The sequence below is a fragment of the Salvelinus namaycush genome, chromosome 12, assembly GCF_016432855.1.
Source record: "Salvelinus namaycush isolate Seneca chromosome 12, SaNama_1.0, whole genome shotgun sequence".
Classification (NCBI taxonomy): Eukaryota; Metazoa; Chordata; class Actinopteri; order Salmoniformes; family Salmonidae; genus Salvelinus; species Salvelinus namaycush.
Window position 1 is genome coordinate 16814820 of NC_052318.1, and position 23799 is coordinate 16838618.

At 39.9% G+C, this 23799-nt stretch overlaps 1 protein-coding gene across 1 annotated transcript; it reads left to right on the plus strand.

Annotated features, from left to right (window-relative positions):
- The first annotated feature begins 11841 nt into the window (after positions 1–11841).
- On the plus strand, positions 11842–14516 carry LOC120056470 (somatolactin-like). The gene is made up of 5 exons (XM_039004639.1): positions 11842–11896; positions 12221–12399; positions 13113–13226; positions 13409–13588; positions 13798–14516. The coding sequence occupies exons 1-5, from the start codon at positions 11881–11883 to the stop codon at positions 13996–13998; spliced, it is 690 nt and encodes a 229-aa protein (XP_038860567.1). The 5' UTR covers positions 11842–11880; the 3' UTR covers positions 13999–14516.
- Positions 14517–23799: the final 9283 nt, after the last annotated feature.

Below are 23799 nucleotides of genomic sequence, written 5' to 3' on the forward strand. Positions count from 1 at the left end.
ATAGAAACAGAGCCATCGCCACTGGGCACAGATGTCAATTCAATGTTTATTCCACTTTGGTTCAACGTAATTTAATTGAAATGACATGGAAACAATGTTGATTCAACCAGTGTGTGCCCTGGGATTTATTTAGATGGCTCTGAATAGAACTTTTTATTTTGTCAATAAATCAGAACCCTCTGAAAAACGTTCCAAATAGACCCAATTCAGGGCAGATATAGAACGCATGTGATCCAATTTGGACGTAACAGGTTAATTCGTACCTTAACTCCAGAGGGATCTGCAGTGGTGACAGAGGTTGTATTTACCACTTTTTTGAGAGTGCAGGACTAGTCACATGAATACGACGACACAACTCTTAATATTGTTCTATATTTTCTTTAAATCATGTGAGCATTAATGATTACACTTGTACACGTTACACTTTTCTGCAAACTGGATGAAGTCAGTATATTTTTTGGTGGCTTTCATTTGAAGAAAAAAAACACCCCAGGACTATTCACACATTATTGATAAACACGTTCTTTCTAAAAAATAGTACTGCCATTTATGAGAAATGTATTTCAGAATATATTTTCCAAGAGAATCTTAGCTGCTTCATTAAAAGACATTAAAAGACTTGTGGGCTGGCTAAGGAATATTGGTGTCTCTGAGGGGTCTTTGGCCTGGTTTGCTAACTACCTCTCTCAAAGAGTGCAGTGTATAAAGTCAGAAAATCTGCTGTCTCAGCCACTGCCTGTCCCCAAGGGAGTACTCCAAGGCTCAACCCTAGGCCCCACCCTCTTCTCAATTTACATCAACAACATAGCTCAGGTAGTAGGAAGCTCTCTCATCCATTTATATGCAGATGATACAGTCTTATACTCAGCTGGCCCCTCCCAGGATTTTATGTTAAACGCTCTACAACAAAGCTTTCTAAGAGTCCAACAAACTTTCTCTACCCTTAACCTTGTTCTGCACACCTCCAAAACAAAGGTAATTTGGTTTGGTAAGAAGAATGCCCCTCTCCCCACAGGTGTGATTACTACCTCTGAGGGTTTAGAGCTTGAGGTTGTCACCTCATACAAGTACGGCTAGACAGTACACTGTCCTTCTCTCAGCACATATCAAAGCTGCAGGCTAAAGTTAAATCTATACTTGGTTTCCTCTATCGTCATTGCTCCTCTTTCACCCCAGTTGCCAAACTAAACCTGATTTAGATGACCTTCCTACCCATGCTAGATTACGAAGACATACTTTATAGATCAGTAGGTAAGGGTGCTCTCGAGCAGCTAGATGTTCTTTACCATTCGGCCATCAGATTTGACACCAATGCTCCTTATAGGACACATCACTGCACTCTATACTCCTCTGTAAACTGGTCATCTCTGTATACCTGTCGCAAAACCCACTGGTTGATGCTTATTTATAAAACCCTCTTAGGCCTCACTCCCCCCTATCTGAGATATCTACTGCAGCCCTCATCCTGCACATACAACACCCGTTCAGCCAGTCACATTCTGTTAAAGGTCCCCAAAGCACACACATCCCTGGGTCGCTCATCTTTTCTGTTCGCTGCAGCTAGCGACTGAATCGCACTGCAACAAACAATCAAACTGGACAGTTTTATCTCAATCTCTTCATTCAAAGACTCAATCATGGACACTCTTACTGGCAGGTGTGGCTGCTTTGCGTGATGTATTGTTGTCTTTACCTTCTTGCCCTTTGTGCTGTTGTCTGTGCCCAATAATGTTTGTACCATGTTTTTTGCTGCCACCATTTTGTGTTGCTACCATGTTGTTGTCATGTTGTGTTGCTTCCATGCTGTTGTCATGTGTTGTTGCCTTGCTATGTTGTTGTCTTAGGTCTCTCTTTATGTAGTGTTGTGTTGTCTCTCTTGTCGTGATGTGTGTTTTGTCCTATATTTATATTTATATTTATAATATATATATATATTCCCAGCCCACGTCCCTGCAGGAGGTCTTTTGCCTTTTGGTAGGTCATCAATGTAAATAAGAATTTGTTCTTAACTGACTTACCTAGTTAAATAAAGGTAAAATAAAAAAGAACAAGCCCACAAAATTAGTATTTTTCTAGACTTGGCATCCTACTCTGTAATGGTCAAAATGTATACAATTTCCTGCAGAGAATAACTTATAGCTAGCTAAATTGCTCATGGGTTTATTGCAACATTCGTAGCAGCTACCCCATCACAACCTCAAATATAAGGTTGTTTTGCTCCAATACAAACAAATACAAACCATTTGTAGCTTCAAAATGAATGACTTTTAACATATAACATTAGCTAGCTAGCTACCACATTTGGGTCCTTGGAATTTATGGGAACGTATGTTTTTGGTTTCACATTGGTTGTGGGAGCAAAAATTAAACATTTTGGGTTGCAGGGAGATTCTGAGAACATTTTACTCTGGTTCCCTAAATGTTTTCTTGGGAGGTTTTATTAACGCTCTGAGAACGGAAATGAAAGGTTATTTGGAGATTTTTGAATAACTTCCTTAAAACATTCACTGAATGTGTCAATAACACTGCTAGCTTATTCTGGGCTAACCTTTTTGAAAGCACAGATACAGTAGCTCGCATGGAAATTATTTTGCTTAGGTATTAATCATTCAAAAAGTATATCCGTGAGATTCAGCATCCGTGAGATTCAAACCTATGATCTTCTGTTTCTATCCTTGGAATTAGTCCACTGCACCACCAGGATGGAGCTCACATAGCATGTTTTTTTACAGAAACAAAGCTGTTCATTTTAGTCTTTTCAAACAGACCCCATTTCAAAGGAAACAAGCATTCGTTAAGATGTTTATATGTAAATAGAACACCATGGTAACGTATGTGGAATATTCTGTGTAAGTACTGAAATTCCCATAGAAGGACGTTGTTTCTTACCGTTGTTGGAACAACTGCTCTTGGCAGATATATGATATGCTGAAACATGGATGAACTAATTCAGCAAGTGCCACTATAGACAAAATGACTCCCTTTTAGAATTAGCAAACCCATATAATCATTCTGATTCTGGTTTGTAACAAGATCACAAAAAATGCCTTACTCTGTAACCTTGACTTATACTGTAGCTAACCAAAATTTAGACATCAATTATTTAGATTTTCTCTACTCTATTTCAATCAATTCTTATTCTATTAAAATGAATATACTTTTGCATAAACCAAGCTATTTCTCATCAATGCACAGCGATACTATATGCAAAATAAATAATTATGAATGTTCTACAGCCTCCTCATGTTTACTATGTTTGGTCAGTTACACAGAATAGTTAAAAAGCAAAAACTAAGCACTCCCTATAATTGTCTAGCCACACATAACTTATTATATACATTAAATAATTTGATTTCACTCTCTGAAACTGAGAGGGTTAATGTCGTATTTTACATCTACTTCCATGCTCTTATTTCTACCTTTCTACCACATGTACAGTACAGCAGCGGTTTGATTATTTGAAAGTTAGCTGAGTCATATGGTAAATGAATTACAGTATGTATAGGTACGTATTCTGATTCCAGTGTGATGTTCTATTTTGAGAAAAGTACTGTACATGTCACTCACAGAGTGATTAACAGTGCAGTCACAAGTTAATATGCACACGTTTGACTGAACCTTTCTGTACAACACGTGTTGTACATCTACAGTGTCTCAAGTTAAGATTGTTTGAATCAATCATGTTAACCTGGGTAGGGAATTAGCCTGTGGTGTACTTTTGGCATCAAAACAATTATGGTATGCTAATTTTGTCTTATTTTAATTACCTTTTTCATTCTTCCATTGTTGTACAAACTCTTTTTCAAGAATAACCCCCAAATCAAACTACTCCCAATCCCTTGATCATTTAGTTACAATGCAAAACACAAAATGAGTGTTGCGAAACTCTGGATTAGTTTCTGACCAAGTCACGAGGTCGGCTTACAAGATCACACCTAGGTCGCCTCCATTATGTCACAATGACGGGGTCAAACCAGCTTCAAATGGAGGAGAGGGAAACCCAATCCCCTTTAAGCTAGGACAATTTGTCCTTCCACCTTGGCAGGTGTCTTGATGGCACTCTGTGAATAGGCAATGAATAGGTAACAACCCAGCTAGCATAACGTTCTGAGAACCATATGTTTCTTAGAGCTTGGTGAGTGTGGTTGTCATATGGTTATTTCGCATACAACCTTCCCACAACTTTCTGGGAATGGTGCAGAATAGTTGCTTTGCTTTGGAAAATTTCAAAAGTTCGAACATGGTTGCATTTGATTTCAATTTTGGTAATGTTCCAGGAACGTTCTCCAAAACTGGTTTGACATTGGGAATGTTCTCAAATAGTTTAGAGAATTTTAAGAAACAACGGTCTTCTGTGGTAATTTCAGTACTTCAACATAACGTTTCCTACGGGTTTCATCATGGTTCTGTTAAAAGTCAAGTTCTCCATAAAAACCACAAAACTTTAATAACGTTTCCTACGGATTTCCTCATGGTTCTATTTAAAGTCATGATATCAGATTGTTCCAAGAACGTTAAGAAACAACGCTCTTCTGTAGGAATTGTAGTACTTCAGCATAACGTTTCCTCAGGGTTCTATTTAAAGTCAAGTTCTCCATAAAAACACAACTTTAGTTATGTTCAGAGAACATTCTAAGAATGTAATTTAAAAATATACTGTATACAGTTCATTCTCAGCATCAACAAAACTCTCTCTATCCTCTATTTTATTAAGTGAGTTCAGGTGTGTTGGCCACACCTGATCTTAATGAGTGCTTGTTTCCTTTGAAATGGGGTCTGTTTCAAATCAAATCAAATTTTATTTGTCACAAAGAAAAAAAAACTATGCATATCTAACTCCCTTCATCTGCATTAATCTGAGGACACAGGATTGTATTTCAATGAGATACATAATTTCAACCAGTAGAGAATGTGAAACGCTTTATTGAAAGAAGTTCATTGTCCAGGTGTTATAAATACATAATACATGCATTGTAATTATGATAATTGTAATATTATATTATAAATACAAGTTCAATCTGTACTTCAATGCACATATGGTGTGCATTATAAAACGAGGAAGAAAGATGAGGTGGTGAGAGAGGTGTAGAAGACAGAAAGGGAAAGAGGTAAGAACAGAGGCTGACAGCGTATGATAATGAATTACAGTGCTACCCTAATATTCTCTCAGTTCATCACAATTACAGTGTCTCTAGGGGTGTCTCCTAACCAGCCTTGGGCCCCCAGTTGGACCAAAGGTTATCTTAAGAGCGGGTGAGGTGGCGATGACGGGACTGGCTTCCTCGCTCACATCAAAACAGACCTGCAGACGAGAGACAGATGGATAGAGAGAGAGCATGATTAAGCCTTGCTTTTTTTATTCTAACATGGTCAGTCATCATAATCATCAGGAGGTGAAATGCAAAACTGACCTTGGATCGTTAACTCTGGGACTACTACATTTCTATCTGTATTTCAATGTAAATCATCTCTTTAATAATGCTTCCTGTTGACCCGACCAAGTGACCTCTCACCTATGATCATGCTGTGCCCTTTGTGTCAGCCAGTTCGGGAGGGATTCACCAACACAGCTGATACAACCTAGAGGATTTAGGGAGAAGGGGGAGATGGATGAAGTGAAGGAGAGTCTGTTATTGCGGGTGTGTGGTCTCACCTGGTGTCCACAGTAAGTGGCTACAGAGTACTTTATGCTGAAAAACAGACACATGAGGACAAACAATAGAAGATAATGTCATTATTAGACATAAATACCACTTGAAGCTTGATGATGACTTGATCATTTGAATCAGCTGTGTAGTGCTAAGGCAAAAACTAAAATGTGCACAGGTGTTTGGAGCATTCCGATATGCTACAGCTGGTGAGGTGTCAGGTTCACCTCTGTACTTAAAGGGTGATTATTCCAACTCTCTGTGAAATGCTGCAGATCTGCCCACAGACGAGGGAGGAACACATATCCCACACAGAAGAGTTGGATAGAATTCGACAGGACAAGGTATTCTTCTTCCTCCAAACTGTGCATGTGAGACAGGTTCCATGTACAATAAGACAGGCAAAGGGGAAGAGAGAAAAATAACACAGAACAGTTTAACTTCTCTGGGATATGTGGGACGTTAGCGTCCCACTTGGCCAAAAGCCAGAAAAAAATGTAGCGCGCCAAATTCAAATATATTACTGTAAAAATCAATCTTTCATGAAATCACACATGAAAGACACCAAATTAAAGCTACACATGTTGTGAATCCAGCCAACATGTCTGATTTCAAAAAGGATTTACGGCGAAAGCACACCAAATGATTATGTTAGCTCAATACATAGCCACAGAAAAACACAGCCATTTTCCCAGCCAAAGATAGGAGTCACAAAAAGCAGAAATAGAGATAAAATTAATCACTAACCTTTGATGATCTTCATCAGATGACACTCATAGGACATCATGTTACACAATACATTTATGTTTTGTTCGATAATGTGCATATTTATATCCACAAATCTCGGTTTACATTGGTGCCATGTTCAGAAATGCCTCCAAAATATCCAGAGAAATTGCCGAAAGCCACGTCAAATAACAGAAATACTCATCATAAACTTTGATGAAAGATACATTTTTTACATAGAATTAAAGATACACTTGTTCTTAATGCAACCGCTGTGTCAGATTTCAAAAAAACTTTACGGAAAAAGCACACCATGCAATAATCTGAGACGGCGCTCAGATATAACAACATTTCTCCGCCATGTTGGAGTCAACAGAAATACGAAATTACATCATAATAATCTTCATCAGAATGCACTCCCAGGAATCCTACTTCCACAATAAATCGTTGTTTTGTTCGATAATGTCCATGACTTATGTCTAAGTAGCTACTTTTGCTAGCATGTTTGTGCACATGTCCAAACGCTCGCGCAGATGCAGGCGAACTCGGATGAAAACTTCAAAAAGTTATATAACAGGTCGAATAAACTGGTCAAACTAAGTAGAGAATCAATCTTCAGGATGTTGTTATCATATATATCCAATAACGTTCCAACCGGAGAATTCCTTTGTGTCTCTAGAAGTTATGGAAAGCAAGACGATATCGTTTGGAACGCGCATGACCAGGAACTGGCATTCTGCCAGACCAATGACTGAAACACCTCCCATCCGGCTCAACATCACAGTAGAGGCTTCATTCCATGTTCTACAGACTGTTGACATCTAGTGGAAGGCGTAGGAAGTGCAAACAGATCCATATCTTACAGGGAATTGAATAGGCGATGAGTTGAACATCGACCAGCCTCAGAATTCTCACTTCCTGTTTGGATTTTTTCTAAGGTTTTTGCCTGCCATATGAGTTCTGTTATACTCACAGACATCATTCAAACAGTTTTAGAAACTTCTGAGTGTTTTATATCCAATAGTAATAATCATATGCATATATTAGCATCTGGGACAGAGTAGGAGGCAGTTCACTATGGGCACGCAATTCATCCAAAAGTGAAAATGCTGCCCCCTATCACAAAGAAGTTAATTACCTCTGGTTATGGACACTTTGCCAGCAATAAAGCTTCTACGGCCTGTTCCTCGGACAGTGAACATCTGGCAATATCTACATTTTTGACCCTTAAAGCGAGTGTGGGGAGTTGGCTCTGGTCTGAAACCTGGCTCCGCAAACCACCCCTTCCTTCGTGAACCCCGGTGTTGTCATTGTTCCTCCCTCGCTGCCTCCGTCTTCTCCCATGGAAGGCGATCCCTTCCGGCCTGGATCTCCTCCCACGTCCAGGATCCCTTACCGTCCAAGATATCCTCCCATGTCCAGGATGTCTGCTCCTCCTGGCCACGCTGCTTGGTCCGTTTGTGGTGGGATCTTCTGTCACGCTCGTTGATGGAAGAATCAGACCAAGGTGCAGCGTGGTAAGCGTACATCATTTTATTTGATGAACACGAAAAAACAATAACCTACAACCAAACGTGAAGCTACATGCAGTGCAGAAAGCAACTACACACAATCTAGATCCCACAAACTAAAGGTGGATAAAAAGGCTGCCTAAGTAAGATCCCCAATCAGAGACAACGATAGACAGCTGCCTCTGATTGGGAACCATACCCGGCCAACAAAGAAATATAAAAACTAGAATGCCCACCCCAAACACACCCCCACCTAACCAAATAGAGGAATAAAAAGGCTCTCTAAGGTCAGGGCGTGACAGCAGCAGATGTCATTTTCAGGATACGTCAATACAGCACAGAAAACTTAACACCAAACTGGTTTTGTGGTTGTTCATTAGGTGATGGGAAATATGCAATATGTATACAAAATAATGTACTCGAAAAAAAGCATTGGAATTAAAAGTGAAATGTTTAACCTATTAACCTGCTTTATTATTTATGTATTACCAGTTATTGAAGTACAACTCCAATTTCATACATCATTCAACATTTGTCTACGAATAAATAAGAATAAAAAGTTAAAACAACTTCTTAGATTTGATGGAGACATTACACATCTTAGTACCTTATCAATTTGTGATTTGTATCAATGTGGTTGAGAGACAGGGGAGCAGGAACAGAGTATTTTTGTCGGGCAATGCAACAAAGCTGTATCATTCTGGCAATGATACCTGCACCATCTACACGCTACAAAGACTCCCTAACTCTTCGCCATTGTACACGATGGCCCATTGCTCTGAGACTTCCTTTGACCATTCTAAAGCCCGCATGGGGCATCCTTGCCTTAATGGCACTGACTTTCTGGTCTAACTCTTCATCTGACATATCAGAATAGCCTTCCCTGATAGACATATTGACATACATCCTTCTGTAAAAAAAAGCTAACCGTTACACTGTCATTAAATATGATTATATATCGACTATGAAACAAATAGGACATTGCCTGCTTATGAGTTGCCATGAAAGAAAGTTAGATTAATTCAACTGAAAATGGCGAGTACAGGCATTCGTAGCTAAATGCTTTTGGTTAGCTTGAGAATAATAATTGCATGATTTATCATTCTACGGTATGTATGTAATATGTTATGAACTGACACTGAATCGTAGGAGCTAACTGCTAGCTATGTAAAAGTTGGACGGAAGAACGGCCAGTGCTGCTTACCTGGGATGCCATCATCACACAGTCCTTCTTCGTAGGTGTGTCGGAAAGAAAGGCAGAACAGTATTGGTTGTAGCCAAACTGACACTCCAAAAATGGCAAAAATGGAGGGTGATTGATAGCGAAATGAAATGGAGTTTTGTTTTCAAATACTTTTTTTGTTCTCTAAATATTTTTGGGGAACAAAATGCATAAAGTTTTGCGTTCTATTACAAAATATTTAATTGCAAAAATGTTTTTTTTAACTTTGAAGCCTCGTTTTTGCTTTCAGAAAAATTATTTTTGATTGAAAATAAAAAACGTTTTGCTCTCGACAAAAATACATCCATTTGTTGCAAGTTGGGGAGGGGGGCTAATAGCTGAACAATAGACCAGTCAACCTTTACTAAAGAACAGTCTAATAGCCGAGCTAGGCGTGAAAACCCCCCCTCCTATCACAGACCAGATTTGAACTAACAACCAAGGGGGAGTTAGAGCACTGACTATGCATTTGGGTCCCAATGCACTACTGTGTCTCTAACTGACAATGACTGGGCAATATAAACCAAATAATAAACTGATAATTGTGCACGACTTCAAATGAAACAAGCAGGTTTCGATCCCTCAACCTTCTTGCCTGAAGTCCAGCGCGCTATCGACTGTGCACCAAAAGCATGCTCAAGCCGCAGAGTCGATAGAGTGCGTCCTCGCGGTAGCTTGCTACTCAATGTAATAAAGTAATGACTTTTCAAATAAGTTACCTTACACGTTATGTTGGCTGACAATTTGTTAGCTACGCTGTCCTTACAAACCACATAGTATATCATTACAGCAGTATGTACCGGTATGTTAGTTATCTACCTAACGTTAGTAGTTATACATCAAACTTGACAGTATATTAACTATAGGCAATCTAACTACCCAACGTTTATTGACTTGAATATTCCTGTCATTCTTAGCTTAGCTAAATGGTATAGTCGTTGTGCATTCTCAATGGACATTCCGGTGCTTTCGTAAATTTGCTCTGGCTATCTACACCGATTTCATATCACTCTCATCTGAGTACCAGAGCGCAGAATAATTAATTTACGAGCGCTCAATACCCGTTGAACATGGCCGGTGTCAGTAAACATCATCAAAAAAACACAAATAAATTGTTTCCAGCAGCACAGTTACAGTCATCAACACTCTGGTTAACACGAAAACTGCCTAACCAGCTCTGCTAGGGTGAGTAAAATGGTCAGAGTGGTCTCATTTGTGTCTGGAAGTAGCTAGCAAGCTAGCCAATGTTAGCTTGGGTGCTTGACTGCCGTTGTAGGGCCAGAACGCTCAAATCAACCCTACAACATGGGAGCGAAACGGTCTGAATTTACAAACTGACAAACTGACAATCTGACAACGTTCTGAATTTATGAGCGTCACGTTGTACAGTGCCATATTTTCCGTTCCATCCTAAGAGAAACTCAGAGGGTTTTTTGTTTTTCATGGAAAAGGAACACCATAATATTAATCAAATGAATTAAGCAAGTACCAGTCAAAAGTCTGGACACACCAACTCATTCCAGGAATTTTCTTTATTTGTACTATTTTCTACATTGTAGAATAGTAGTGAAGACATCAAAACTATGAAATAACACATATGGAATCAGTTAAGAACAAATTCTTATTTACAAGGATAGCCTACTCATTCCTCCCTGTTGGGGAATTGAACCCGGTCTCCCGCATGCCCTCCCCATCTCTGGTAATGCCAATATGGAAGAATATCAAATGCTTCTAAAAGATGCCCTCTGGTGGTCACACTAGCACTAACTTGCAGTAACAGAAAAAATGTCTGACAATTAAATGACGTGCCACAGAATGCGCACACCATGCGTGCTGCCGCAGTCTGACACAACTTTTAAAGGAGGAACCACTGTAGCTGCTGCTTTTGCAACAGAAGAAAGAAAATACCCCCCAAAAACATTCAGTGAAAGTTAAAGAAGTTATTCAAAAACCTCAAAATAACCTATAGTTTACATTCTCAGAGTGTTAATAAAACCTCCCAGTAAAACTTTCAAGGAACCAAAGTAAAACGTTCTCAGAACTACCCTACAACCTAAAAATAAACATTCCCAGAACAGACAGATTTTTCATTTCTGTTCTCAGAACGTATGGCTTTGTTCCCAGAACCAATGGAAAACTAAAGATGTACTTTCCCACAACTTCCAAGGAACCAAATCTGCTAGCTGGGGACAGCTTAGCATCACCTGTGAACCACACTTGTCCATCTGATGGCCAGTGTGTGTGTGTGTGTGTGTGTGTGTGTGTGTGTGTGTGTGTGTGTGTGTGTGTGTGTGTGTGTGTGTGTGTGTGTGTGTGTGTGTGTGTGTGTGTGTGTGTGTGTGTGTGTGTGTGTGTATCAGGGTGTGTGTATCAGGGTGGGGGATTGGATAAAATCAGAATACACATCTCTGATGGACTAATAAAGTATCGTATTTTATCTCATGGTGGAGAACTGGTTCATGTTTATTCCCTTCAAAGTGTTTTTTCCAACCACAAACCATACATTAAAGCAAGAATCTTTCTTTTTCATTTATGTATTCCTGCTCAGTAAAATTGGTATTCATGGTTCTCTTTTTCCTTCCAGGAGAAGACGATGCATAAAAACAAGAAAGGGAAATGGTCTTTAAAGATCAACTCGGCCCCTCTTACGTTGGAACCACACGACCCCTCATGGCCATTCATAACACCTGAATAGTATAAGAAGACCATTGAAACCTTCAGTCAAAACAAGGTAGGTTATCCAGAGTGTAGTTTTCACCTCAACACCAGCAAAATGAACAACAACAAAGGTAGTCTATCCTCTGAAATGCTACAGAAATGACAACAAACCCAAAGTGACCTCCGAATCACACAAATGTGATTGCACATCCTCCTGAAGTACTTTGAAGGACTCTCTGCTAAATTAGCCCAAAAATATGACTCACCTGCGCTTTAAAGTGTTGTTGTCTGTTAACCCTAGCCACAACATCAAAACACAGACACCGCTGGAGAGTTTATAGATGTGTCACCTTGTAGTCCTTGAGAATGAGAAAACATTTGTTAAAAAAGAGAACATCCTGTATGCTAACCATGACCTGTGTTTGTGTACCTTTTGTCTGCCGTGTGCTCCCCAGCTCTGCATGGCTGTGTGTTGCTACTACTCTGGCCCTTCCAAGGCACTACGGGGTCTATGGCGGAGTGTCAGGATCCTGGTAGCACTCACTGCACCATCTCCCTGGAGAAACTCCTGGACCGGGCCATCCAACACGCTGAGCTCATCTACCTGGTCTCAGAGGAGTCTCTCACCTTGTTTGTGAGTACACCCTACCAGAAATGTATGTTAAACATGGGTTGGAAATACAATAATTATGTTTTTTATTGTAGCACAAATGTAATTGTAAGACGTAAAAAATGTATTCTACCTTTGCTTTCAAAAACACATGAAAAGCTAGTTTGGAGTGCATTTTTTGTTTCTAAATACATTTAAAATGTATTGTAAACAGATGATCAAGTCATTTCACATCTGTCGTGGTCTGTCTTCTTTCATTCAAACCTTCTCTTGATTTTGATCGATTGGATCACTCCTTTGTATATGGATCGAGCATGCAGAGACGGAGCTCATGCCAAATGTCTTCATAACTTTATTCAAACTTGAATGTTCATAACTGTAGTATTTTACGAGAAGTGCTAGATGTATAAACCTATTACTATTACTATTACCAGTGAGAACTTGAAAAACTGTTTTATCCGGTGTAGAATGATATGAAGTGTGTGCACTTATAAAAAAAAGACTAACATATGTTGTTGCTGTTAAAATATCCTTTAAAACGTCCTGTTTGGAAAGCTCAGTATGGTTTGTGCGGTAGGGAAGTGAGGTTTGTGAACTCCCTAGATGAAAACAGATCAGAACACAAATACGTTTCTTGTCAACAGATGGCTTATGCTGGAAGGGTCTTGCTATGCGCCAGTCTCTGTTAGTGTTTTCTTCTTACTTTGTTCCATTTCTCCCTCTCTGGCTCCGTGTAGGAGGAGATGTTTATTCCCTTCCATGTTCGAATTCCGTTGACTCAAACAGGGAACACGTGCACCACCAGCACCTTATCCATCCCCACTTCCAGAAGTGAGGTCCAAGAAAACTCTGTAAGCAGGCGTGGAACTGACAGAGAGGCAAAGGCTGTGTTTATATTGCTAGCTGTTTTTACTTCAAAATAAAAAAAAATCAATGCCTATTGCTCATAATATCCTCTGCATATGATGGGTTTTTGTGTTGACTGAAAGAGCTTGATGCCATTGTTTCTCTATTTGGTCCTCTCTTGTTTCAGGACAAGTGGCTTTTGCACTCCATTCTGTTCCTAATCAAGTTCTGGATTGATCCCCTGGTCAAGCTGCAGACTTCGTTGGATCGCTATGACAATGCCCCCATGGCACTGATCAACAAAACCAAGTGGATATCAGACAAGCTGATGAACCTGGCGCAAGGAGTGACCATCCTCATCCAAAAGGCGAGTCATAGGTCATATCACTGTTGCAAACAGATGTGCATACAATACACTGCTTTCATGAGATATCCTAACATATAGTGTCTCAAACACTTTTGGAAGTATTTTTGACAAAATACAGCAGTACAGTACAGTATTTTCTCTCTCTCCAAATATAGCTGTTTTGGTTTGTTTTATTAAAGCTAATGAACGTTCTTTATCTTTTCTTGCAGATGCTGGGTGAGGGTGCTGTGATGCTGGAGGAGAACAACAAGAGCCTGGCAGACTACCCTGTGAATTTTGACATGTTAGAATCGGTGCTCAGGGACTATACCTTACTGGCCTGCTTCAAAAAAGACACCCACAAGATGGAGACCTTCCTCAAGCTGCTCAAGTGCCGGCGGAAAGGTGGCCTGGGCTGCTCTCTTTTATAGCAGAGACACTCCAGTATGGAGTAGCGTGAAGTTGCTCCTAGATGCTGACCTCGGGTCAGTTTTGAATTTCCCCACTAATGGCTAAGGTTAGGATTGGGGGAGGAGATCCTAGATCTGTACCCAGGGGGAACTTCTCCTCGGAGCCTCCAGTAGATACAATCTGTCCTTTCAACCGACTACCTGAAATGAACACAAGCATTATTCCACTCTTCCTCCAACAACTTCAGCTGCTTTCTGTAGTACCTATCAACATGCTAAAGTTAAATATGCCATGTATGTTCTTGCTGCCCTATCAAGCTTGCTTGAATACCTGTAATGGTAGCTATATAGTTAGGTAGGGGTAAAATGAAATGGTATGTGAATACATGTCTATTTCAAATTTTTACTTTAAGCAATTCTAACATGTGCTTATACAATCTATGCTAACATAGCATTTAGTATTTTATACACAATATGTTGACATAGCATTCAGCATAGGAGCTGCAGAAGATATGTCTACAATATGTCTCCATGTTTAAAAAACATGTTGCCTTTTTAAGAAGGCAAGAGAGAAGAGATTAGAACAGCAAATATAAGAACAGCCGACCGACATCTTTGTACAGAGGGGGAGGTATGACTCATCGCAATCCTCCTCATGTTAGAATAGAATAATATAGACAGGGCCACAACTTTGGTTTTAGAAATGGGGGGGACATAAATTGTCAGGGGGTCTTCCCTCAGATTTTTTGGGGGGCATCAAAAGCTTATTTCCTGCATTTCTACTAGGGCTGTCCCCAACAATAACAAAAATATTAGTCCACCAAGAGTAGTCTTTTCTTTGGACCAATCGATGGGTCTACATTTTAAAAAGTGTATTTTTCCGTATATAGACACACCTTATGTGTTTTAATAAAATCAACTATGTGTCCTGAACTTGTCTGATGCTGTTTGATTAAATTAAGACACACAAATGACTCAAGAGGGAGCCAGAGATCAAGATAGCCTAGCCAGAATATTTAAAAAAAAAAGTTTCCTACACTCCTTCTCCCACTGCTGCTGGCCTTCGCAGATTCTGCCCTTACGCTTCTGAAGTTGCCAGTAATAGGCTATACCAGCAGTCACAAACTTTCCAATTTGTGACCGACCGGCTAGATTCAGTCTTACGTAGCAAAATTTGAAATTATGTTTCTTACATTGGATAAAAGTAGAGACTCAGAGCTAGAAAATGGTATATCATACACCACAGTTGAGGTACAATGGGAAAGTAATTCTGCTTTGAAAGTTGATAAACTTGTAAAATCTCTTTTGAGAAAATGGCCCTTGAATGTTTTGGTACATATACTGGAGAGCTATTCTTTGTCAACACCCATTCAGCATCATTCACACCCTCTTAAGCTTTAGCCCCACCCATCTCTTTAAGGATTCACATGTGAGGCCATGTACTAAACAACCAAAGATTTCAAGACAAAAGGTTGGTTTATACTTTGGGTGTGTTCGTAAATTTTATTTGGAGCGCCAGAGTGTTTTCTGGGCATTTGTAAACTCAGAGCGTTGTCAGATTATCCGTTCGAGTGTTTCACTCTCGGAGTAGGGTTGATTCTAGCGTTCTGACCTAATAAGAGCAGTCAAGGACACAAGCTAACTGGCTAACATTGGCTAGATTGCTAGCTACTTCCAGACACAAATGAGAGAATAGCTCACTTTGACCATTTTACTTGTTCTAGCAGAGCTGGTTATGCTGTTTTTATGTTATCCAGAGTGTTGGTGACTGCAACTGTGCTGTTGGCAACAATTTGATTACACTTTTTTGCCAACATTTACTGACACGGCCATATTCAACGGGTGTTGAGCGTTCGTAAATTTGTCAGTTATTCTGCGCTCTTATCGGAGTAGATAGCCAGAGTGAATTATCCAGCTACATTTATTGACAGTTGTCGCAGTGACATAATGAAAATTCTATTGAAATTGTTACTTGCATAGTGGAGTCTAGCTAGATAGCTAAACAATGAACCATAATCCCAACTCATAATGTTACTACCCTGCATGAATCTGCAGGTAGCTAACCAACCAGATCAATGTTAGCTAGCTAAAATTAGGCTATAGCTAGCAATGGAAATGGCTCTGAGCTACAAATAATATTACTACACAGATCATACATGTAACGTTAGCTAGCGAGCCAACCAGCTCATGTTATAGACAGAACCTTGCTACATGTCAGACCAATCCGAACTCATCTCTCGGCATGTCCAGCCCACTCATTATCTCAGCCAATCATGGCTAGTGGGAAGGTTGCTCTCTTTTTCCGTGGCTAAACCAACTAGGCTCATAATTTAACAATTTGATTTGTATTTACAGATGGCATACAAGTTTGTTATTAAGTCACATGAAAGTGTAAAAACAAAGGGGTGGGGGGGTGGCTGTCAATGTAAATAGTCTGGGTGGCCATTTGATTAATTGTTCAGCAGTCTTATGGATTGGGGGTAGAAGCTGTTAAGGAGCCTTTGGCTAGTGTGGCTGGAGTCTTTGAGGGCACTATGGTGTTGAACGCTGAGCTGTAGTCAATGAATAGCATTCTTAGTAGTCCAGATGTGAAAGGGCAGTGTGGAGTGCAATAGAGATTGCATCATCTGTGGATCTGTTGGTGTGGTATGCAAATTGGAGTGGGTCTAGCGTTTCTGGGATAATGGTGTTGATGTGAGCCATGACCAACCTTTTAAAGCATTACATAGCTACAGACATGAGTGCTACGGGTTGGTAGTCATTTAGGCAGGTTACCTTAGTGTTCTTGGGCACAGGGACTATGGTGGTCTGCTTGAAACATGTTGGTATTACAGACTCAGACAGGGAGGGGTTGAAAATGTCAGTGAAGACACTTGCCAGTTGGTCAGCGCATGCTCGGAGTACACAACCTGGTTATCCGTCTGGCCATGCGGCCTTGTGAATGTTGACCTGTTTAAAGGTCTTACTCACATCGGTTGCGAAGAGCGTGATCACACAGTCATCCGGAACAGCTGATGCTCTCATGCATGTTTCAGTGTTACTTGCCCCCCCCCCCCCCCCCCCCTTAAAAGCGCCAGCTCTAGCATTTAGCTTGCTGCGGTTGTTGCCTGTAATACATGGCTTCTGTTTGGGATATGTACGTATGGTCACTGTGGGGAAGACGTCGTCGATGTACTTATTGATGATGCTGGTGACTGAGGTGGTATGCACTTCAATGCCATTGGATGAATCACGGAACATATTCCTGTCCGTGCTAGCAAAACATTCCTCTAGTGTAGCATCCGACTCATCTGACCACTTCCATATTGAGCGAGTCACTGGTACTTCCTGCTTTAGTTTTTGCTTGTAAGCAGGAATCAGGACATAATTATGGTCAGATTTGTCAAATAGAGGGTGAGGGAGAGCTTTGTATGCGTCTCTGTGTGTGGAGTAAAGGTGGTCTAGAGTTTTTTTCCCCTCTGGTTGCACATGTGACATGCTGGTAGAAATTAGGTAAAATGGATTAGTTTGCCTGCATTAATGTCCCCGGCCACTAGGAGCACTGCTTCTGGATGAGCATTTTCTTGTTTGCTTATGGCCTTGGGTGTCTAGTGTGCCATGAATATGTTGTATCTATTTGCAACTGCTCAATAGAGACCCCTTTTGTCATACAGTATTCCATGTAAGGCACCCTGACCTTATGAAAGTTGCACAGTATACCTTCATCTTGTAATAAATCAAATATAGTGATTCATAACTTTACATTTATGCCACCATTGTAACATTGTGGGATTATAACCAACCTTCCAATGAATCGCTATGCATTTCTTAGCCGCTATAAATACTAGGTTACACATTTTCTTCTGATACCAGTCTCCAACATCAACATTTCCAAGGAAACAAAAACAGGGAGAAGGGAGAATCTGTATACATGCAGCGATAAAAGAACATACTCTGCCAGAATTCAGCCAGCCTTCACAAGATCATAACATATGCAAATATGTCCGTTTTGTGTTTTACACTTCCAGCAGAGGAATGACATTTGAGCGCATGACATTCCGTTTCACTGGCATATAGTATGTTCCCCTCTGGTTGCACATGTGACATGCTGGTAGAAATTAGGTAAAATGGATTAGTTTGCCTGCATTAATGTCCCCGGCCACTAGGAGCACTGCTTCTGGATGAGCATTTTCTTGTTTGCTTATGGCCTTGGGTGTCTAGTGTGCCATGAATATGTTGTATCTATTTGCAACTGCTCAATAGAGACCCCTTTTGTCATACAGTATTCCATGTAAGGCACCCTGACCTTATGAAAGTTGCACAGTATACCTTCATCTTGTAATAAATCAAATATAGTGATTCATAACTTTACATTTATGCCACCATTGTAACATTGTGGGATTATAACCAACCTTCCAATGAATCGCTATGCATTTCTTAGCCGCTATAAATACTAGGTTACACATTTTCTTCTGATACCAGTCTCCAACATCAACATTTCCAAGGAAACAAAAACAGGGAGAAGGGAGAATCTGTATACATGCAGCGATAAAAGAACATACTCTGCCAGAATTCAGCCAGCCTTCACAAGATCATAACATATGCAAATATGTCCGTTTTGTGTTTTACACTTCCAGCAGAGGAATGACATTTGAGCGCATGACATTCCGTTTCACTGGCATATAGTATGTTCTACAGATGATCTTAAACTACAGTATTTTATATCTGAAAATATATGAACATGACTGGGCATTCAAACATATCTGTATCTATTCACCATCATCATCATCAATATAGTGTCCCACGTCTTTTTGTTTGACATGTTTTATATCATCGGGGAAAATCAACCCTTGATTCAGTTTGGAAATCAACTTTAAAGGTTTGTCAGACTGCCTTCAAATAGTTTCAATCTTTGAAGCTTCTGGCTTATCCAGAGTTTGCTGCACAGAGAGAATAACTGCTGTTGTATCTGCAAAAGTTCACCACGGCACCGTCACAGACTGGTCTTCATTGGATGCCTGATCCTGCTGAGACCCCTGTCACCATGTGATCCTGCATAGATGAGGCATGACAAATAATTACCTTGGTGTACATTATATTATCCAATAACAGAATCAATGGTTCAACAATTGAAATGACCATTATTCCCATATCCCAGACTGTAGACTACCCATCAACTCAAGATGGAACTTTGTATCCATTCACTGATTGTTATAATATACCGCAAAAGGGCTGAAAATAGCCCATATTAATATATGTAGCCTTAGAAATAAGGTTCATGAAATCAATAACTTGCTAACATCAGATAACATTCATATATTAGCCATTTCTGAGACTCAATTAGATAATTCATTTGATGATACAGCAGTAGCAATACACAGATATAACATCTATGGAAGAGACAGAAATGCTTATGGGGGAGGTGTTGCTGTATATATTCAGAGCCATATCCCTGTAATGCTTAGAGAAGATCTTATGTCAAGTGTTATTGAAGTGTTGTGGTTGCAGGTTCACTTGGCACATCTAAAGCCTTTTCTGATGCTATAGGCCACCAAGTGCTAACAGTCAGTACCTAACTAATATGTGTGAAATGCTTGATAGTGTACGTGATGTAAACAGAGAGGTCTACTTTCTTGGGGACCTGAATATTGACTGGTTTTCAACAAGCTGTCCACTCAAGAGGAAGCTTCTCACTATAACCAGTGCCTGTAATCTGGTTCAGATTATTAATCAACCTACCAGGGTGTTAACAAACATTACAGGAACAAGATCATCCACATGTATTGATCACATTTTTACTAATACTGTAGAACTTTGTTCTAAAGCTATATCCATACCCATTGGATGCAGTGATCACAATATAGTGGCTATATCCAGGAAAGTGTATTGAACACGATGGGAGAGATAGAGCTGGTTTCAAGCACAGTGCGCAGCAGGTGTTTATTTGTAAAGGACCACAGGAGGAGGCAGGTAGCTGGGTCCAGGGGCAGGCAGAAGGTCATACACAGGGGGTACAAAAAGGCAACAGTACAGGCAGGGAAAAGGCTAGTAACGTCGTCCGAGAGATAAGGCAATAGGTTGATAACAGGAAATCCGATAGGCTAAAGTACAGGCAGGTAATAGGCGTCGTTAGTGAGGCAGGCCAAAACTATCATACACGGGAGGATTAAATCACTGGAATCCCAGCGCCCCGAATAGAAGTGTGTCACAAAAGTAACAATACCTCACAATGATGGGGTATTGGAAAGAATTAAACTAAATAGTGTGTGATAATGACATACAGGTGTCTGAACAGGTGATCAGAATTCAGGTGATTGGGATCTGGAGAGTGAGCTGTGTTCAGGGGATCTATGTGTTTGAGAGTGTGAGCTGGAAAGTGGGCTGGAAAGTGAGCTTCATTCAGGGGATCTACGTGTTTGAGAGTGTGAGTTGGAAGCAGACGTTACAGAAAGCCAAATATTCCAAAAGCTGGGCCTAAAATAGTGAATAAGAGATTTTGCTTTGACTATTGTGGATGATGCTAAAAATATTTGTTGGTCTGATGTGATTAATGAGGAGAATCCAGATGCTGCACTTGATGAATTTATGAAATAGCTCCTTCCAATTATTGATACACATGCACCTGTTAAGAAACTGACTGTTAGAACTGTTAATGCGTCATGGATTGATGAGCAATTGAAAAACTGTATGGTTGAAAGAGATGGGGCAAAAGGAGTGGCTAATAAGTCTGGCTGCACATCTGACTGGCTTACTTACTGTAAATTGAGAAATTATGTGACTAAACTCAACAAAAAGAAGAAGAAACTGTATTATGAAGCCAATATCAATGATATAAAGAATAATGGATTTTTTTGTTGTTGAGTACTTTAAATGAAATTATGGGTAGAAAGATGAATACAACTACATTTTTCATTGAATCAGATGGCTTATTCATCACGAAACCATTTGATGTTGCCAATTATTTTAATGATTATTTCATTGGCAAAGTGGGCAAACTTAGGTAGCAAATGTCAACAACAAACAGTGAGCAATTGTATTCATGCATAAAAAAACTAATAATGAAAGAAAAGCATTGCAAGTTTGAATTTTGTAAAGTTCGTGTGGGAGAAGTGGAAAAATGATTGTTATCGATCAATAATGACAAACTTCCTGGCATTGACAACTTAGATTTGGGGCGGCAAGTAGCCTAGTGGTTAGAGTGTTGGGACAGTAACCGAAAGGTTGCTAGATTGATTCCCTGTGTTGACAAGGTAAAAATCTGTCGTTCTGCCCCTGAACAAGGCAGTTAACCCACTGTTCCCTGGTAGGCTGTCATTGTAAATAAGAATTTGTTCTTAACTGACTTCCCTAGTTAAATAAATGTTTAAAAAATATGGAAAGCTACTGAGGATGGTAGCTGACTCTATAGCCACTCCTATCTGTCTTATTTGCAATCTGAGCCTAGAGGAAGGTCTTTGTACTCAGGCCTGGAGGGAAGCCAAAGTAATTCCGCTATCCAAGAGTGGTAAAGTGGCCTTTACTGGTTCTAACAGCAGACCTATAAGCTTGCTGCCAGCTCTTAGCAAACTGTTGGAAAAAATTGTGTTTGACCTAATACAATGCTATTTCTCTGTAAACAAATTAACAACAGACTTTCAGCATGCTTATAGAGAAGGGCACTCAACGTGTACTGCACTGACACAAATGACTGATGATTGGTTGAAAGAAATTGATAATAAGAAGATTGTGGGAGCTGCACTGTTAGATTTCAGTGCAGCCTTTGAGATTATTGACCATAACCTGTTGTTGAAAAATGTATGTGTTATGGCTTTTCAACCTCTGCCATATCGTGGATTCAGAGCTATCTATCTAATAGAACTCAAAGGGTTTTCTTTAATGGAAGCTTCTCTAATGTCAAACATGTAAAGTGTGGTGCACCGCAGGGCAGCTCTCTAGGCCCTCCACTCTTTTGTATTTTTACCAATGACCTGCCACTGGCATTAAACACAGCATGTGTGTCCATGTATGCTGATGATTCAACCATATACGCATCAGCAAACACAGCTAATGAAGTCACTAAAACCCTTAACAAAGAGTTGCAGCCTGTTTTGGAATGGGTGGCCAGTAAGAAACGTGTCCTGAACATCTCTAAAACTAAGAGCATTGTATTTGGTACAAATCATTCCTTAAGTTCTAGACCTCAGCCGAATCTGGTAATGAATGGTGTGGCTGTTGAACAAGTTGAGGAGACTAAATTACTTGGCGTTACTTTAGATTGTAAACTGTCATGGTCAAAATATATAGATTAAATGGTTGTAAAGATGGGGATAGGTCTGGCCGTAATAAAGAGATGCTGTGCTTTTTTGACACCACACTCCAAAAAGAAAGTTCTGCAGGCTCTAGTTTAGTCTAGTCTTGATTATTGTCTTGATTAAATCCCAAATTGTTTGCATAGTCAACTTACACACAGCTCTAACACACAACTTATCCCACCAGACATGCCAACAGGGGTCTTTTCACAGTCCCCAAATCCAGAACAAATTAAAGAAAGTGTACAGTATTAAATAGAGCCCAAATTGCATGGAACATCCAACTTAATTTACTTCTGTTGAAATGGGACAAAAAGGCTACAAAACATTTCCATACACACAACAGCTGTTAGATACTGCTAACTGATAGATAGCTAAAGGCTAGAGCCGAACTAGCTGTGGTAGCTACTAGCTAGCTAGTTCATTTTCTTCGGACAGAACTTCAGTCGAGAGGGGATGAAACATTAGCTAAAGTTACATGTCAGTTACACTGTGATTTGTTCGAGACCACCTAAAGTGAGACTGATTCAATACCAAGACCGGAGCAAATCGAGCCCGAGTCAAGACAAAGACTGGAGGGGGGGCGAGACCAATTCAAGACCGAGACCGGGAGGGAGACAAAGAGTCCGAGACCGAGTCAAGACCGAGACCAGAAGAATGTGAGTCCAATTTAAGACCATGATTGTAATTTTGTCAAATCACCACCATAATAAGGGTTCAAAACGTCCAGTATTTCTGTGTTCATATTTCAGGACAACATATGGATTCTTTAGACATTCAGAATAGTGAAAAAAATGCCTTCTGAGGGAAAATAGAGCAACTATATGATTTATTAGTGACCCAAACACAGTGGGGAACAATGGGCCTTCTACACCTTCAGAGAAGGGCTATGGATTTATTAAATAATGATTATTATAATATTATAATAATGACAATTATATTATTTTCAATGATGTTCTAATTCAATCTCTTCAGTTTTTGTTAGAAAGGAACAGGTTAACACTAAAGAGAAAAGAATATCCAATCAGGCTTTTTCTTTTCTGTCTCTAAGGAAATCAATCTAGCTAGCTAAGTCAGCCATTGGCTAGCTAGACCATAAGAAGCTAGATAAAGGTATCTGCCATTCAACTGTATTAAGGCAACATGTTGGAGTGCACGCGGAATCAACCAATCACATTTTGACTTAATGAGTGGGACCGTTTTTACAAAACCGAATGGGAACTTCTGCCTTCTTGAAGGCCAACAGGTCACTGTGCAGTAGTGAGCAGTAGTTTTCCCACAGTCTAGCTAGCTAGCATTTGTTGTCGGCTAGTTTGCAGCGGCTGCAGCAGGTCTTATCAAAGAGAATGTTGTTGCTAATCTGTGAGCTTCTCCCTTTTCAATAATAACTTTCAACAAGAAGCTAAGTTTCAAATGAGCATCATCTGGTGAGTGGAACTGTGTTTTTTTATTGCAGTGTGCTTGCTGTTGTTAGCCATCTCTTTTGAAAATAACTTATTTGTCTCAAGCATTATTGCATTTAAAATGGAACTGACATTTAACACAGGCCTGCCAT